The sequence below is a fragment of the Oratosquilla oratoria genome, chromosome 20 (assembly GCF_046742065.1).
Source record: "Oratosquilla oratoria isolate Oo_2021 chromosome 20, ASM4674206v1, whole genome shotgun sequence".
Lineage (NCBI taxonomy): Eukaryota > Metazoa > Arthropoda > Malacostraca > Stomatopoda > Squillidae > Oratosquilla > Oratosquilla oratoria.
The window spans coordinates 37,610,227-37,627,726 of record NC_134796.1 but is presented as its reverse complement, the minus strand read 5'-3'; the positions used below and the strand labels follow the sequence as shown (position 1 = coordinate 37,627,726).

The 17,500-nt window shown below is 41.2% G+C and overlaps 5 protein-coding genes across 5 annotated transcripts in view; 4 read left to right on the top strand and 1 right to left on the bottom strand.

Moving 5' to 3' along the window:
* LOC143036238 (cuticle protein 19.8-like) overlaps positions 1-136 on the top strand; it is a 1,030-nt gene extending 894 nt beyond the window's left edge. Inside the window, exon 3 of the mRNA XM_076203486.1 lies at positions 1-136. This exon is cut by the window's left edge and continues 164 nt beyond it. Coding sequence (XP_076059601.1) covers positions 1-136 — 136 coding nt within the window.
* Positions 137-3,248: 3,112 nt separating this feature from the next.
* On the top strand, positions 3,249-4,265 carry LOC143036237 (larval cuticle protein A3A-like). Its single transcript, XM_076203484.1, has 3 exons — positions 3,249-3,260; positions 3,735-3,863; positions 3,966-4,265. Exons 1-3 carry the CDS (start codon positions 3,249-3,251, stop codon positions 4,263-4,265), a joined length of 441 nt encoding a protein of 146 aa, XP_076059599.1.
* Positions 4,266-7,001: 2,736 nt separating this feature from the next.
* Positions 7,002-8,009, top strand: LOC143036236 (larval cuticle protein A3A-like). The gene is made up of 3 exons (XM_076203483.1): positions 7,002-7,013; positions 7,479-7,607; positions 7,710-8,009. Exons 1-3 carry the CDS (start codon positions 7,002-7,004, stop codon positions 8,007-8,009), a joined length of 441 nt encoding a protein of 146 aa, XP_076059598.1.
* Positions 8,010-10,273: 2,264 nt separating this feature from the next.
* Positions 10,274-11,880, top strand: LOC143036235 (cuticle protein 19-like). Its single transcript, XM_076203482.1, has 3 exons — positions 10,274-10,315; positions 11,350-11,478; positions 11,581-11,880. The coding sequence occupies exons 1-3, from the start codon at positions 10,274-10,276 to the stop codon at positions 11,878-11,880; spliced, it is 471 nt and encodes a 156-aa protein (XP_076059597.1).
* Positions 11,881-13,817: 1,937 nt separating this feature from the next.
* Positions 13,818-14,776, bottom strand: LOC143036233 (cuticle protein 7-like). Its single transcript, XM_076203481.1, has 3 exons — positions 14,765-14,776; positions 14,199-14,327; positions 13,818-14,096 (listed from the first exon to the last, which is right to left on the bottom strand). The coding sequence occupies exons 1-3, from the start codon at positions 14,774-14,776 to the stop codon at positions 13,818-13,820; spliced, it is 420 nt and encodes a 139-aa protein (XP_076059596.1).
* Positions 14,777-17,500: the final 2,724 nt, after the last annotated feature.

The following is a 17,500-nucleotide window of genomic DNA, read 5'->3' as shown; positions in this document are numbered from 1 at the left end:
AGGTTACATCGCCGAGGTCACCTATGAAGGGGAGGCCCAGTATCCTGAGCACCGGCCCGCCCCCTACCACCCTACCCCCGCCCCCTACCGCCCTACACCTGCTCCCTACCACCCAACCCCTGCCCCCTACCATTAAGACCGGACAAGCATGGCTGTTAGACGTGAACTATTTATTTCCATATGAACCTAAATAAAAGGAACGCAAACCTCCATACTCTTTGTTTAATCCCTATAATAATTGCAACAGCATCCTGTTGATGAAGAATCATACTTCATATAAGACAGCCAGTAAATATCTCTAAAATTATTGTATTCTTCTTTTTCATAGAACAGAACTGAAATTACTTTATATGAGATTAAAATATATTTTGTTGAATGAGTAATATACTTTGTTCGGTACTGTGTATGCAAGAAAAAATAAGTGTCTGTTGTTGGAGAGGTAAAGTTGTTTTACATTTGAAGTACACCAAAGCAGCATTTATGTGCAGCCTAATTGCGCGATGCACTATTACCCCTTTGCCTATATATAGCAGAAATATAACTGATGATTTCTAGATGAGGAGGACGACAGTCAATAATTTCTAGGTTGTAGCCTTAACGCCCGCTCACATCATCGCAGTTCTAGGTCGGGGGCAGTAGTGGTTGCAAATTTTGATTTGATAATGATAGATCATAGGCTAGTTTTGTAGACAAACCATAGGAAACGCCGACGAGTTTTGCTTCTATTCATCGTCAGTAAAACCCCACTCACACCAACGCGTTTTACTTATACGTTTTTACTTCGATGTTACTTCGGTGTAAACACGCCCAGTCGCACTGGAAATGCATGTGTCAAACTGATACTGAGATAAAATCGAGATAACACACTCCGCGGTGTCAGAGAAACGTAAAGTCAAACGCATCGACCGCCAACGCTCCCCATATATTTCAAATCTGCAGTTCTAGCTCGGTGCTAGTACGGATTGCAAATTTTGAAAATGCATACGGTCGATGTGTTTCTACCCTCAAGATCGGTGATACTTCGGTGTCAGTACGGTGAAGGCATTTCCATTACGTTCTCATTTCTATGTCAGTTCGGTGTCACCTTAGTTTCAATATGGTGCTACTACGGCAACAATTCGGTGCTACTATGGTGACTTCATTATCACTTTGATGCATGAGTTATTAATTCTATCCTACTTCGGTAATGCGTTTTAATTTTGATACCACTGCTATATTAGTTCGTTCTGGAACATCGAATGGCTATGCGGTTGAAAGTTCTAAATTTGAAGCCGATTTGAACATTTTGGGGAGCCTTGATGGTTGATGAGTTTGACCTTGCGTTTCTTTGACACTGCGCAAATTTATCTCGATGTTTTCTCTGTATCACTTCGACCCATGCATTTCTAGTACGATAGACGCGTTTACACCGAAGTAACATCGAAGTAAAAGCGTACAGGTGAAAGGCGTTGGTGTGAGCGGGGGTTCACCGATCTGGAAGGTAGAAATGCATCGAACCCAGCCATATAATTTGCAATCCGTGCTGGCACCGAGCTAGAACTGCGTTGATGTGAATTGGCTTTAAGGCTACAACCCAGAGGTTATTGACTGTAGTCTTCCTCATTAAGAAGAAATTAGTATTAGTTCTGCTATTTACAGGCAAAGGAGTAATAGTACATCACGCAATTAGGCTGCACGTAATTGCTGTTATGGTGTGCTTCTATTAAAAACAACTTTACCTCTCCAGCACTTTCTTTCTTTTTTATCTTTCCTTTTTTCTTATACAAAGTACCGAACAAAGTATATTTCTCCTATTCTCCTATTACTCCCATATATACTTTTTTGCTTGCGCTCAGTACTGTGAATATATCATATCATCATCAATGTTTTTATTCTACTCTTCTATCCCGCACTTCTCATACCATATACAGCTGGTAAACAATTTCATTCTTGGCAGAGGAAACACTATTCTTGGACTACGCTTGTTGAAACAATCTAACGAACAAAACATTGAACATTCAGTAAAGGTTTCAAACTCAAATGTTGTTTACGATACCAAAACCATCGGCAGTTGTCATCTTCAGAACAATTTCATTCATATTCGTGACATTCCCTCATTAGTAGAGGGGTGAAACAAACTCACCACTCCACTCACTCACAGTGGGAAGTGAAAAACCTTTTGGTAGGGCAAAGCCACGTCATTTGCGGGGCTGTTGCTTTTTTCATATGTATACATATATATATATGTATATATATATATATATATACATACATATATATATATATATATATATATGTATATATATATATATATATGTATATATATATATACATATATATATATATATATATATATATATATATATATATATATATATATATATATATATATTCTTTCTTCTTTAGGCCAGCGTCAGGTCGCCTACCCGCCTGGCTAAGGCCGTCGGGAGCCAGCTCTTCAAGCCCACAGCGTGTCCTGAGAAATGAACTCATGACCACCTGTTCATGAGCTCAAAACGGTATTTATTAGGTTATCGCTCTGCCCAGTGGAATGCAATGAAAATCTGACTCAGCAGGAGACTTTGGTCGATGATGAAACTGCGAAGGTAATAAAATTAATATAACTGAATCAGATCAAATACAGCATGTATTAGTAAATCTAAAATGAAGTCAAGCAGCTATACTTAAGAGCCTCTATAGGAAAATATACACTGTGGATGAACAACGATTTACAACGAAAATCCTTTACAGTAGCAAAATATACCTATTTCATAGACCTTTTGGTCCATGAGGTGTTCTGATGCCGAAAAAAAAAATAGATAACTAAGAAACAGATAAAAACCCAAGCGGCGAAATCAAGCTCGAGAAAAAAAAAAAAAAAAAAAAAAAAAAAAAAAAAAAAAAAAAAAAAAAAAAAAAAAAAAAAAAAAAAAAAAAAACAAAATAACAGATTAACAGTTATTACATTATTTTGTAACCTAAGTAAACTTTAGAATTACGAGCTGCATTACATTCGATCGCCCCAACCTCCTGGATACTGTGTTCCATGAAAACCAAGTAGGGGACGACTTTTGAAACTTGACTGTCAGACAAGGAACGCCTTTTCTCCAACGGCCTTCTTCAGGCTACAGCCTCTCTCCCTCACCCACTCTCCTCTCTACAAAGCCACACCCACCGGCTGACTTATATATATATTCCTGCCGCTAAGATCCAGCACCAATCTTTACTGTGCTCTATCACCGTCATCTACAGTAGTCCCATCAAGTACCATGTTTGTTAAGGTACGTGATAATCCAACAATCAGACTTGCCACGATATTATATTATGTGCAGCTAGTGAATACGTGATCAAACCTGACCAGTGGACTAAGGGACCAGCGTCTTGGTTCGAGTCCTGCAAGGGTCATCGGGTGTCGGATAAAGAGGCACAATGTCTCAAGTGATCCGAAATAATTTATATAAGATATTCTATTGTTCCTTGAGATAGGATGTTGACAGTACCTTAGCAAATAAACTAACTAGTAGTAAAGTGAGACACTGCTTCCATCACAACCTTAACATACCTATTAACTAGGGTAACTTGTACAGCGTACATGTGTGCGTGCATGTGTGTGTGTGTGTGTGTGTGTGTGTGTGTGTGTGTGTGTGTGTGTGTGTGTGTGTGTGTGTGTGTGTGTGTGTGTGAATACACACACACATATATATACAAATATATACATGTTTATGTGTTGCCTTATATTGTAATTTTCCATCAAGGGGCGTTGGTTTCCATTAATGCAAACATCTCTCCTTCAGGTCACTCTCGTTCTCTCCCTCCTGGTCGTCGTTCTGGCGGCCCCATCTAACCCTCCGTACGGATATTCTCCTCCAACACCTGCTTATGATGTACGTATTACCCCTTCAGGAGATGAATGACTGATTTCTATCTAAAAGTATTCGAGAAGGCCCACATGTCGCCCATATTATCATGTTCTCCTTGATTTCCAGGATCCTCCCAGGTACGACTTCAACTACGCCGTCAAGGACGACTATTCCAACAACGACTTCGGACACCAGGAGAACCGTGACGGCTACAACGCCCAAGGAGGCTACTCCGTCCTCCTCCCCGACGGGCGCCTCCAGAGGGTCACCTACACCGTCAACGGAGACGAAGGTTACATCGCCGAGGTCACCTACGAAGGGGAGGCCCAGTACCCGGTACACCAGCCCGCCTCCTACCGCCCTACCCCCGCCCCCTACCGCCCTACCCCCGCCCCCTACCGCCCTACACCTGCTCCCTACCATTAAGACCGGACAAGCATAGCCGTTAGACGTGAACTATTTATTTCCATATGAACTTGAATAAAAGTAATGCAAACCTCCATAATCTTTGTTTAAGCCCTATGATATTTGCGACAGCATCCTGTTGATGAAGAATCGTATTTCTTATAAGACAACAAGTAAATATCTCTAAAATGATTGTATTCCTCTTTTTCATAGAACAGAACTGAAATTACTTTATATGAGATTAAAATATCTTTTGTTGAATGAGTAATATACTTTATTTGGTACTGTGTATGCAAGAAAAGATAAGTGTCTGTTGTTGGAGATGTAAAGTTGTTTTATATTTGAAGTACACCGAAGCAGCATTTAGGTGCAGCCTAATTGCGCGATGCACTATTACCCCTTTGCCTATAAATAGCAGAAATAAAACTAATGTTTTCTAGATGAGGAGGACGACAGTCAATAATTTCTAGGTTGTAGCCCTAACGCCCGCTCACATCATCGCAGTTCTAGGTCGGGGGCAGCACTGGTTGCAAATTTTTATTTGATAACGATAGATCACAGGCTAGTTTTGTCGACAAAACCATAGGAATCGCCGACGAGTTTTGTTTCTATTCATTATCAGTAAAATCCCACTCACACCAACGCGTTTTACTTATACGTTTTTACTTCGATGTTAAAATATTTCAAATCTGCAGTTCTAGCTCGGTGCTAGTACGGACACTGCTATATTAGTTCGTTCTGGAACATCGAATAGCTATGCGGCGGAAAGTTCTAAATTTGAAGCCGATTTGAAAATTTTGGGGAGCCTTGATGGTTGATGCGTTTGACCTTGCGTTTCTTTGACACTGCGCAAATTTATCTCGATGTTTTCTCTGTATCACTTCGACCCATGCATTTCTAGTACGATAGACGCGTTTACACCGAAGTAACATCGAAGTAAAAGCGTACAAGCGAAAGGCGTTGGTGTGAGCTGGGGTTCACCGATCTGGAAGGTAGAAATGCATCGAACGCAGCCATATAATTTGCAATCCGTGCTGGCACCGATCTAGAACTGCGTTGATGTGAGTTGGCTTTAAGGCTACAACCCAGAGGTTATTGACTGTAGTCTTCCTCATTAAGAAGAAATTAGTATTAGTTCTGCTATTTACAGGCTGCACGTAATTGCTGTTATGGTGTGCTTCTATTAAAAACAACTTTACCTCTCCAGCTCTTTCTTTCTTTTTCTTTCTTTCCTTTTTTTTTATACACAGTACTGAACAAAGTATATTTCTCCTATTCTCCTATTACTCCCATATATACTTTTTTGCTTACGCTCAGTACTGTGAATATATCATATCATCATCAATATTTTTGTTTTACTCTTCTATCTCTCACCTCTCATGCCATATGCAACTGGCAAGCAATTTTTTTCATGACAGAGGAAACACTATTTGAGGGCCACGCTTGGTGAAACAATCTATAATGAGCGAAACATTAAATATTCAATAAAGCTTCCGAACTGAAATGTTGTTTACGATACCAAAACAGTTGGCAGTTCCCATCTGCAAAATAATTTCATTCATCTCCGTGAAACCTCCTCATTAGTAAAGTGGTCAAACTCACCACTCCACTCCCATGCAGTGGAAAGTGAGAAACCTTTGGAAGGGCAAAGCCGTCTCAGTTGCGGGGCTGCTGTTTTTTTCATATGTATATATATATATATATATATATATATATATATATGTAAATATAAATGTATATATATACATATATATATATGTATATAGGTATATATATATATATATATATATATATATATATATATATATATATATATATATATATTTGTTTGTGTCATTTTGACACGAAGCATTCCGCTCTGGCGGGGGTCCGAATCCCAGCAGATGAGTTTATTTCCAATATATATATATATATATATATATATATATATATATATATATATATATATATAATGTCTTCTTTAGGCCAGCGTCAGGTCGCCTACCCGCCTGGCTAGGGCCGTCGGGAGCCAGCTATTCAAGCCCACAGCGTGTCCTGAGAAATGAACTCATGACCACCTGTTCATGAGCTCAAAACGGTATTTATTAGGTTATCGCTCTGCCCAGTGGAATGCAATGAAAATCTGACTCAGCAGGAGACTTTGGTCGATGATGAAACTGCGAAGGTAATAAAATTAATATATCTCAATCAGATCAAAAACAGCGTGTATTAGTAAATCTAAAATGAAGTCAAGCAGTTATACTTAAGAGCCTCTATAGGAAAATATACACTGTGGATGAACAACGATTTACAACGGAAATCCTTTACAGTAGCAAAATATACCTATTTCGTGGACCTTTTGGTCCATGAGGAGTTCTGATGCCGAAAAAAAAAATAGATAACTAAGAAACAGATAAAAACCCAAGCGGCGAAATCAAGCAAACAAAACAGAATAACAGATTAACAGTTATTACATTATTTTGTAACCTAAGTAAACTTTAGAATTACGAGCTGCATTACATTCGATCGCCCCAACCTCCTGGATACTGTGTTCCATGAAAACCAAGTAGGGGACGACTTTTGAAACTTGACTGTCAGACAAGTAACGCCTTTTCTCCAACGGCCTTCTTCAGGCTACAGCCTCTCTCCCTCACCCACTCTCCTCTCTACAAAGCCACACCCACCGGCTGACTTATATATATATTCCTGCCGCTAAGGTCCAGCACCAATCTTTACTGTGCTCTATCACCGTCATCTACAGTAGCCCCATCAAGTACCATGTTTGTTAAGGTACGTGATAATCCAACAATCAGACTTGCCACGATATTATATTATGTGCAGCTAGTGAATACGTGATCAAACCTGACCAGTGGACTAAGGGACCAGCGTCTTGGTTCGAGTCCTGCAAGGGTCATCGGGTGTCGGATAAAGGGGCACAATGTCTCAAGTGATCCGAAATAATTTATATAAGATATTCTATTGTTCCTTGAGATAGGATGTTGACAGTACCTTAGCAAAAAAAACTAACTAGTAGTAAAGTGAGACACTGCTTCCATCACAACCTTAACATACCTATTAGCTAGGGTAACTTGTACAGCGTACATGTGTGCGTGCATGTGTGTGTGTGTGTGTGTGTGTGTGTGTGTGTGTGTGTGTGTGTGTGTGTGTGTGTGTGTGTGTGTGAATACACACACACATATATATACAAATATATACATGTTTATGTGTTGCCTTATATTGTAATTTTCCATCAAGGGGCGTTGGTTTCCATTAATGCAAACATCTCTCCTTCAGGTCACTCTCGTTCTCTCCCTCCTGGTCGTCGTTCTGGCGGCCCCATCTAACCCTCCGTACGGATATTCTCCTCCAACACCTGCTTATGATGTACGTATTACCCCTTCAGGAGATGAATGACTGATTTCTATCTAAAAGTATTCGAGAAGGCCCACATGTCGCCCATATTATCATGTTCTCCTTGATTTCCAGGATCCTCCCAGGTACGACTTCAACTACGCCGTCAAGGACGACTATTCCAACAACGACTTCGGTCACCAGGAGAACCGTGACGGATACAACGCCCAAGGCGGCTACTCCGTCCTCCTCCCCGACGGACGCCTCCAGAGGGTCACCTACACCGTCAACGGAGACGAGGGTTACATCGCCGAGGTCACCTACGAAGGGGAGGCTCAGTACCCGGTACACCAGCCCACCTCCTACCGCCCTACCCCCACCCCCTACCGCCCTACCCCTGCTCCTTACCACCCAACCCCTGCCACCTACCACTAAGACCAGGCAATCGTAGCCGTTAGACGTGAACTATTTATTTCCATATGAACTTGAATAAAAGTAATGCAAACCTCCATAATCTTTGTTTAAGCCCTATGATATTTGCGACAGCATCCTGTTGATGAAGAATCGTATTTCTTACAAGACAACAAGTAAATATCTCTAAAATGATTGTATACCTCTTTTTCATAGAACTGTACTGGTTGAATACATTCCTGAAAATGTTTTATATGAGATTAAAATATCTTTTGTCGAGTGAGTAATATACTTTATTTGGTACTGTATATGCAAGAAAAGATAAGTGTCTGTTGCTGGAGAGGTAAAGTTGTTTTATAATTGAAGTACACCGAAGCAGCATTTAGGTGCAGCCTAATTGCGCGATGCACTATTAGCCCTTTGCCTATAAATAGCAGAAATAAAACTAATGTCTTCTAGATGAGAAGGACGACAGTCAATATTTCTAGGTTGTAGCCCTAACGTCCACCCACACCATCGTAGTTCTAGGTCGGTGGCTGCACTGGTTGCAAATTTTTATTTAACAACGATAGGTCACAGCCTAGTTTTCTCGAAAAACCATAAGAAACGCCGACGAGTTTTGCTTCTATTCATTATCAGTAAAATCCCACTCACACCAACGCGTTTTACTTATACGTTTTTACTTCGATGTTACTTTTCAAAGCTGCAGTTCTAGCTCGGTGCTAGTAAGGACTGCTATATTAGTTCGTTCTGGAACATCGAATGGCAACGCGGCGGAGTTCTAAATTTTAAGCAGATTTGAAAATTTTGGGGAGCCTTGATGGTTGATGCGTTTGACCTTGCGTTTCTCTGACACCGCGCAAATCTATCTCGATGTTTTCTCTGTATCACTTCGACCCATGCATTTCTAGTACGATAGTGCGCATTTACACCGAAGTAACATCGAAGTAAAAGCGTACAGGCGAAACGCGTTGGTGTGAGCGGGGTTCACCGATCTGGAAGGTAGAAATGCATCGAACGCAGCCATATAATTTGCAATCCGTGCTGGCACCGAGCTAGAACTGCGTTGATGTGAGTTGGCTTTAAGGCTACAACCCAGAAGTTATTGACTGTAGTCTTTCTCATCAAGAAGAAATTAGATTTAGTTCTGCTATTCACAGGCAAAGGAGTAATAGTGCATCACGCAATTAGGCTGCACGTAAATGCTGTTATGGTGTGCTTCTATTAAAAACAACTTTACCTCTCCAGCTCTTTCTTTCTTTTTCTTTCTTTCCTTTTTTTATACACAGTACCGAACAAAGTATATTTCTCTTATTCTCCTATTACTCCCATATATACTTTTTTGCTTACGCTCAGTACTATGAGTATATCATATCATCATCAATATTTTTGTTTTATTCTTCTATCTCTCACTTCTCATACCATATACAACTGGCAAGCAATTTCATTCGTGGCAGAGGAAACGCTATTTGAGGACCACGCTTGTTGAAACAATTTCTAATGAGCGAAACATTGAACATTCAATAAAGCTTTTGAACTCAAATGTTGTTTACGATGCCAAAACTGTTGGCAGTTGCCATCTGCAAAACAATTTCATTCATCTCCGTGAAACCTCCTCATTAGTAAAGTAGTCAAACTCACCACTCCACTCCCATGCAGTGGAAAGTGAGAAACCTTTGGTAGGGCAAAGCCGTCTCAGTTGCGGGGCTGCTGTTTTTTCACACACACACACACACACACACACACACACACACACACACACACACACACACACACACACACACACACACACACACACACACACACACACACACACACACACACACACACACACACACACACACACACACACACACACACACACACACACACACACACACACACACACACACACACACACACACACACACACACACACACACACATACGCACACGCACACACGCACATACGCACACGCACGCACACACACACATACACACACACATACACACACACACACACACACACACACACACACACACACACGAACACACACACACACACACACACACACACACACACACACACACACACATATATATATATATATATATATATATATATATATATATATATTCCTTCTTCTTTAGGCCAGCGTCAGGTCGCCTACCCGCCTGGCTAGGGCCGTCGGGAGCCAGCTCTTCAAGCCCACAGCGTGTCCTGAGAAATGAACTCATGACCACCTGTTCATGAGTTCAGAACGGTATCTATTAGGTAACCGCTCTGCCCAGTGGAGTGCAATGAAAATATGACTCAGCAGGAGACTTTGGTCGACGATGAAACTGCGAAGGTAATCAAATAAAGAGATCTTAATCAGATCAAAAACAGCTTATATTAGTAAATCTAAAATGAAGTCAAGCAGCTATACTTAAGAGCCTCTTTAGGAAAATATGCTCTGGATGAAGAATGATTTACAATGAAAATTCTTTACAGTAGCAAAATATACCTATCTTGTGGACCTTTTGGTCCATGAGGAGTTCTGATACCGAAGAAAAAAAAATAGATAACTAAGAAATAGATAAAAACCCAAACGGCGAAATCAAGCAAACAAAACAAAATAACAGATTGACAGTTATTACATTATTTTGTATATTAAGTAAACTTTAGCATTACGAGCTTCATTACATTGAATCGCCCCAACCTTCTGGATACTATGTTCCATGAAATCAAGTAGGGGACGAATTTTGAAACTTGACTGTCAGACAAGTAACGCCTTTTCGCCAACGGCCTTCTTCAGGCTACAGCCTCTCTCCCCCGCCCACTCACCTCTCTACAAAGCCACACCCACCGGCTGACTTATATATATATTCCTGCCGCCAAGATCCAGCACCAATCTTTACTGTGCTCTATCACCGTCATCTACAGTAGCCCCATCAAGTACCATGTTTGTTAAGGTACGTGATAATCCAACTATCAGACTCACCACGAAATTGTATTAAGTGCAGCTGGTGAATACGTGACCGAACCTGACCAGCGGACTAGGGGATCAGCGTCTTGGTGTGAGTCCCGCTAGGGTCCTCGCGTGTCGGATAAAGGGACACAACGTCTCAAGTGATCCGAAATAATTTGTATAAGATATTCTATTGTTCCATGAGATAGGATGTTGACAGCACCTAAGCGAAAAATCTGGTAGTCACTCGCAGCTGTATAGTGAGAAACTGCTCATATCATAACCTTAATATAAACTATTAGTTAGGGTAACTGGTATTGCGTACATGTGTGTGCGTGTATGTGTGTGTGTGTGTGTATGTAAATACACACACATATGTATACAAAAATATATACACACTTATGTGTTGCCTTATCTTATAATTTTCCATCAAGGGGCGTTGGTTTCCATTAATGCAAACACCTCTCCTTCAGGTCACCCTCGCTCTTTCCCTCCTGGTCGTCGTTCTGGCGGCCCCCTCTAACCCACCGTACGGATATTCCCCTCCAACACCCGCTTATGATGTACGTATTACCCCCTCAGGGGATAAATGACTGATTTCTATCTAAAAGTATTCGAGAAGGCCCACATGTCGCCCATATCATCATGCTCTCCTTAAATTCCAGGATTCTCCCAGGTACGACTTCAACTACGCCGTCAAGGACGACTACTCCAACAACGACTTCGGACACCAGGAGAACCGTGACGGATACAACGCCCAAGGAGGCTACTCCGTCCTCCTCCCCGACGGACGCCTCCAGAGGGTCACCTACACCGTCAACGGAGACGAGGGCTACATCGCCGAGGTCACCTATGAAGGGGAGGCCCAGTACCCGGCACACCAGCCCGCCCCCTACCACCCTACCCCCGCCCCCTACCGCCCTACCCCTGCTCCCTACCACCCAACCCCTGCCCCCTACCACTAAGACCAGGGAAACATGGCCGTTACACGTGAACTATTTATTTCCATATGAATCCGAATAAAAGTAGTGGAAATCTCCATCCTCTTTGTTTAAGCCCTCCCTATAATAATGCGACAGCATCCTGTTAATGCAGAATTATATTTCTTATAAGACAGCAAGTAAATATCTGTATAATGACTGTATACCTCTTTTTTATAGAACAAAACTGGTTGACCACATTCCTGAAAATACTTTATATGAGATTAGAATAGCTTTGTTGAATGAGTAATATACTTTATCAGGTACGGTGTATGCAAAAAAGGTTGATTTTTAATAGAAGTACACCAAAACAGTTTTTACCTTCAGCCTAATTGCGCGATGTACTGTTACTCCTTTTCCTATGAATAGCAGAACTAAAACTAATTTCTTCATAATGAGGAAGACTACAGTCAATAACTTCTGGGTTGTAGCCTTAGCTAACTCACACCAGCGCAGTTCTAGCTCGGTGTCAGCACGGATTGCAAATTATATGGCTGCGTTCGATGTATTTCTACCCTCCAGATCGGTGAGCCCCGCTCACACCAACGCGTTTCACCTGTACGTTTTTACTTCGATGTTACTTCGGTGTAAGTACGTCCTATCGTACTAGAAATGCATGGGTCGAACTAATACCGAGAAAACATCGAGAAAACACTGTGCGATGTCAGAGAAATGCAAGGTCAAACGGATCGACCATCAAGGCTACAAAAAAATTTCAAACCCACTTAAAATTTAGAACTCGCCTCGTGGCCAATTCTATGTTCCAGAACGAATTGAAATAGAAGTGTTATCAAGATTAAAAAGCATTACGCGAAGTGGGATAAAACTAACAACGCATGCATCGAAGTGATAATCTAAGTCACCATAGTAGCACCGAATTGTTACCGTAATAGCACCGAGTTGATCTCGCAGTAGCATAGTATCAAGGCCGCGGTAGCCCTCCAAATCGTATTAAAACCAAGATGATACCGAACTGGCATAGAAGTGAGAGCGTAATGGAAATGCATACGCCGTACTGACATCGAAGTAACACCGATCTTGAAGGTAGAAACGCATCGAACGTAGGCATTTTCAAAAATTGCAATCCGTACGAGCACCGAGCTAGAACTACAGGTTTGAAAATTTTGGGGAGCCTTGGCGGTCGATGCCTTCGACTTTACGTTTCCCTGACACTATGCAGTGTGTTGTCTCAATGTTATCTCGGTATCAGTTCGATACATGCATTTCTAGTACGACAGGGTGTATTTACACCGAAGTAACATCGAAGTAAAAATATATAGGCGAAACGCGTTGGTGTAAGAGGGGCTTTACGGAGGATGAATAAAAACAAAACTCGTCGGAATTTCCTATGGTTTATCTAGAAAACTAGGCTGTGGCCTATCATTACTAAATAAAGATTTGCAATCCGTACTGCCCCCAACCTAGAACTGCGTTGGTGTGAACGAGCTGTAAGGTTACAACCTAGAAATTATAAACTGTCGTCCTCATCATCTAGAAGACATTTGTTTATTTCTGCTATTTATAGGCAAAGGGGTAATAGTTCATCGCGCAATTAGGCTGCACCTAAATGCTGCTTTAGTGTACTTTTATTATAAAACAACTTTACTCTCCAGCAACCGACATTTATTTTTTTCTTGCATACACAGTACCAAACAATGTATATTACTCATTCAACAAAGATATTCTAATCTCATATACAGTATTTTCAGGAATGTATTTAACCAGTACAGTTCTATGAAAAAGAGGTATACAATCATTTTAGAGATATTTACTTGTTGCCTTTTAAGAAATATGATTCTTCATCAACAGGATATTCTCGCATTATTATAGGGGTTAAACAAAGAGGATAGATGTTTGCGTTACTTTTATTCAGGTTCATATGAAATAAATAGTTCACGTCCAACAGTCATGCTTGCCTGGTCTTAGTGGTAGGTGGCAGGGGTTGGGTGGTAGGGAGCGGGGGTAGGGTGGTAGGTGGCGGGCCGGTGCTCAGGGTACTGGGCCTCCCCTTCGTAGGTGACCTCGGCGATGTAGCCCTCGTCTCCGTTGACGGTGTAGGTGACCCTCTGGAGGCGTCCGTCGGGGAGGAGGACGGAGTAGCCTCCTTGGGCGTTGTATCCGTCACGGTTCTCCTGGTGTCCGAAGTCGTTGTTGGAGTAGTCGTCCTTGACGGCGTAGTTGAAGTCGTACCTAGGAGGATCCTGGAAATCAAGGAGAGCATGATGATATGGGCGACATGTGGGCCTTCCGGAATACTTTTAGATAAAAATCAGTCATTTATTCTATGAGGGGGTCATACGTACATCATAAGCGGGTGTTGGAGGGGAATATCCGTACGGTGGGTTAGAGGGGGCCGCCAGAACGACGACCAGGAGGGAAAGGGCGAGAGTGACCTGAAGGAGAGGTGTTTGCATTAATGGAAACCATCGCTCCTTGATGGAAAATTACAACATAAGGCTACACGTAAGCGTGCATTTTTTGTATACATATGTGTGTGTATTTACACGCACACACACACACATGCACATACACATACACGCACACACATGAACGATATACCAGTTACCCTAGTTAATAGTTTATATTAAGGTTGTGATGGGAGCATTTTCTTACTATACAGCTGCGAGTGACTACCAGATGTTTTGCTAAGGTACTGTCAACATCATATCTCATGGAACAATAGAATATCTTATACAAATTATTTCGGATCACTTGAGACGTTGTGTCCCTTTATCCGACACGCGAGGACCCTAGCAGGACTCAAACCTAAACGCTGGTCAACTGGTCCGCTGGTCAGGTTCGGTCACGTATTCACCAGCTGCACTTAATATAATTTCGTGGTGAGTCTGATAGGTGAATTATCACGTACCTTAACAAACATGGTACTTGATGGGGCTACTGTAGATGACGGTGATAGAGCACAGTAAAGAATGGTGCTGGATCTTGGCGGCAGGAATATATATATAAGTCAGCCGGTGGGTGTGGCTTTGTGGAGAAACGAGTAGGCGGGGGAGAGAGGCTGTAGCCTGAAGAAGGCCGTTGGCGAAAAGGCGTTACTTCTCTGACATTGAAGTCTCAGATTATAGATCTGTTCACCATGAAATTGAACGGACCTCCCATATTCTTATAGACAATGGTTTCCCAAATTACATTGTTGAGAGATCTATCAAGGATGAAGTCGACCGTTGTACCTTGGACAAAACTCCCATACTGACACCCCAAGCATGACACTCATAAAAATATTTTACAAAAAGCTACATGACATCAGCACATAAAACTGAAGAGCTATGGAGAATATCATCTTCCACAACGTAAAACCAACCAATACCCTAAGATAAATGTCTTAATTTCATTATCTTTTACCAGTCCAAGAAGTCTTCCAACCTTTTATCAAAAAAACAACTCTTTTCCTCCCTTGAGCCTCTCCAGAGGAGAAACGTTTTTTACATGCCTACATGTCATCATGAGGACTGTAGAACTCGTACTTCTTATGTAGGAATGACGACTACAAGCAGGATCCATCAAGAATCATTACTTACACGACCATGGAATCCCCCCGACGAAAGAACATCTGGTGAAAGACATCATGATTCTGGACCAGAATGTCGATGCCCAGTGTCTTTCACTATTGGAAGCCTTTTATATAAAAGATTTGTCACCTTTTATCAGCATCCAGAGTGATGATCTACTGACCCTCCCCTACAGTAGAGATATTTCTTCACTCGTTCGTTAAGGCTCCCCACGGAGCGCCACATAATTATTTATTAGTATATATATATATATATATATATTTATATATATATATATATATATATATATATATACATATATATATATAATATATATATATATATATATATATACATATATGTTTTTATCATTTGACAATTTAGTGGATGAGTCTATTTCCAAAAATATATATATGTATATACATATATATATATATATATATATATATATATATATGACGTAAGTGGGAGTAGAAAACACAGGGATATTAATCTGAGTTTATTCCTGGCTAGTTTCACAGGCATGCTTTCTCAAAGAAATGGGTATGGACTACTTAGGAAAGACCATCCATTCGCGCAAGATCCGTAGTTGTAGGAGGGGAAGAGATGTCTTTATAAAAATGAAAAGAACATTGTGTATGAGAGAGGGCTACTGTCATCGGGCGCTTTTTAGGGATATTTATTGCGTGACGTCGTGGCTTAGGAGGCATGGGCAGGAGACTTGGAGTTGGAGGCTGACGTCAATATCTATGAGGGTGATTTTTGGGGATGTAAGACCTCAACCAACAAAGTCAGATAGGGACTCGGAGGCTAAGTCGTAGGAATAGTCAGAAAAAAAGGGAAAGACTTTTAGTGGTAGGTAAACTGAACTAAGAAGATGCAGTAGGAGAGAAAGTTAGAAATGAAATTACTTCAGCTGGAAAAAAAACTTAAACTTATATGTTTGCACGTGTAGTCGTACTTTTTGTTTGCGATATGCTCTTGTGTGTATGGTACACAGGGAGAGTTGTCGCCTCTATGCGGGTGTAGAACCAACAAGATATTATATATATATATATATATATATATATATATATATATATATATATATATATATATATATATATATATATATATATATATAGGTACGAGTATATTAATTTTCAGTTGATTGTGAATATATATTATGTATGTATTGGCACGGTTACACAAAGTGAGTGGTAGATGAATATGTACATGAATATAAATATATCCAGCGAGGACTAAACTCGGCCACTTATAGCACGTCTACTGAGAATATGCTGCTCTTTACGCTTGCCGCTGGATACAGATGAAATCGTGTCCGTGGTACTTAGTCAGACAGGACCCAGCACATCGCGGCACGTCTAGTGACGATCAGTCAAAGCTGGTAAAATGATACAGTACTTTGCATATTCGCGCGGCTATACAAGATTTCTCGTGTACACCGCCCGAGGGGGAGGCGCAGCTGACAAGTAGTCTGTACGGTGAGGTCTAGGTGTTATGTGTCGTATCAGGTGTTTGTGTTTGGTGTGCAGTCATTCTAGGTGTCTCATGTGAAGTTTGTGTTTGAGTTGGTTGAGTGGGCGGATGTTGGCTGATCGGTGTAGGGATTCAGTTGTTCTGAAGTCGCTCCATCGCGAACCCATGATGAATAGGACTGCGGCATTCTGAACCTTCTGATAGTCACAGTTGTTTGTGGGGCTTGTCAGCTGGGTTAATCCCGGGAACTGGCACAGAATCGCTTTGACTAGGGATAGGTACAATCGACGTTTGGTGGACAGTGTTGCGGTTTTAAAGCGTTTTAACCTTTCCAACACAGCCATAATTGTGGCTCCCCCCCCCCTTTTTTTTTTTTTGAAGTGCGGGACCCAGGTAAGGCCATTATCCAGTGTACTACTCAACAGACAGGCATGATCTTTCAATGGGATGTTTGTGTTGTTTATCTTAAGCGGAGTGTTCGTGATTGTTTTGTTGGTGTTCTTGAAGGACCAGAGGATTTGGATTTTAATGCCAAGTTGTATTTTAATGCCAAGTTGTATTCTGTGGTTTATATCCACTTCCATATCTCCACAGTCGTTGACGTGTGAACTGAGATA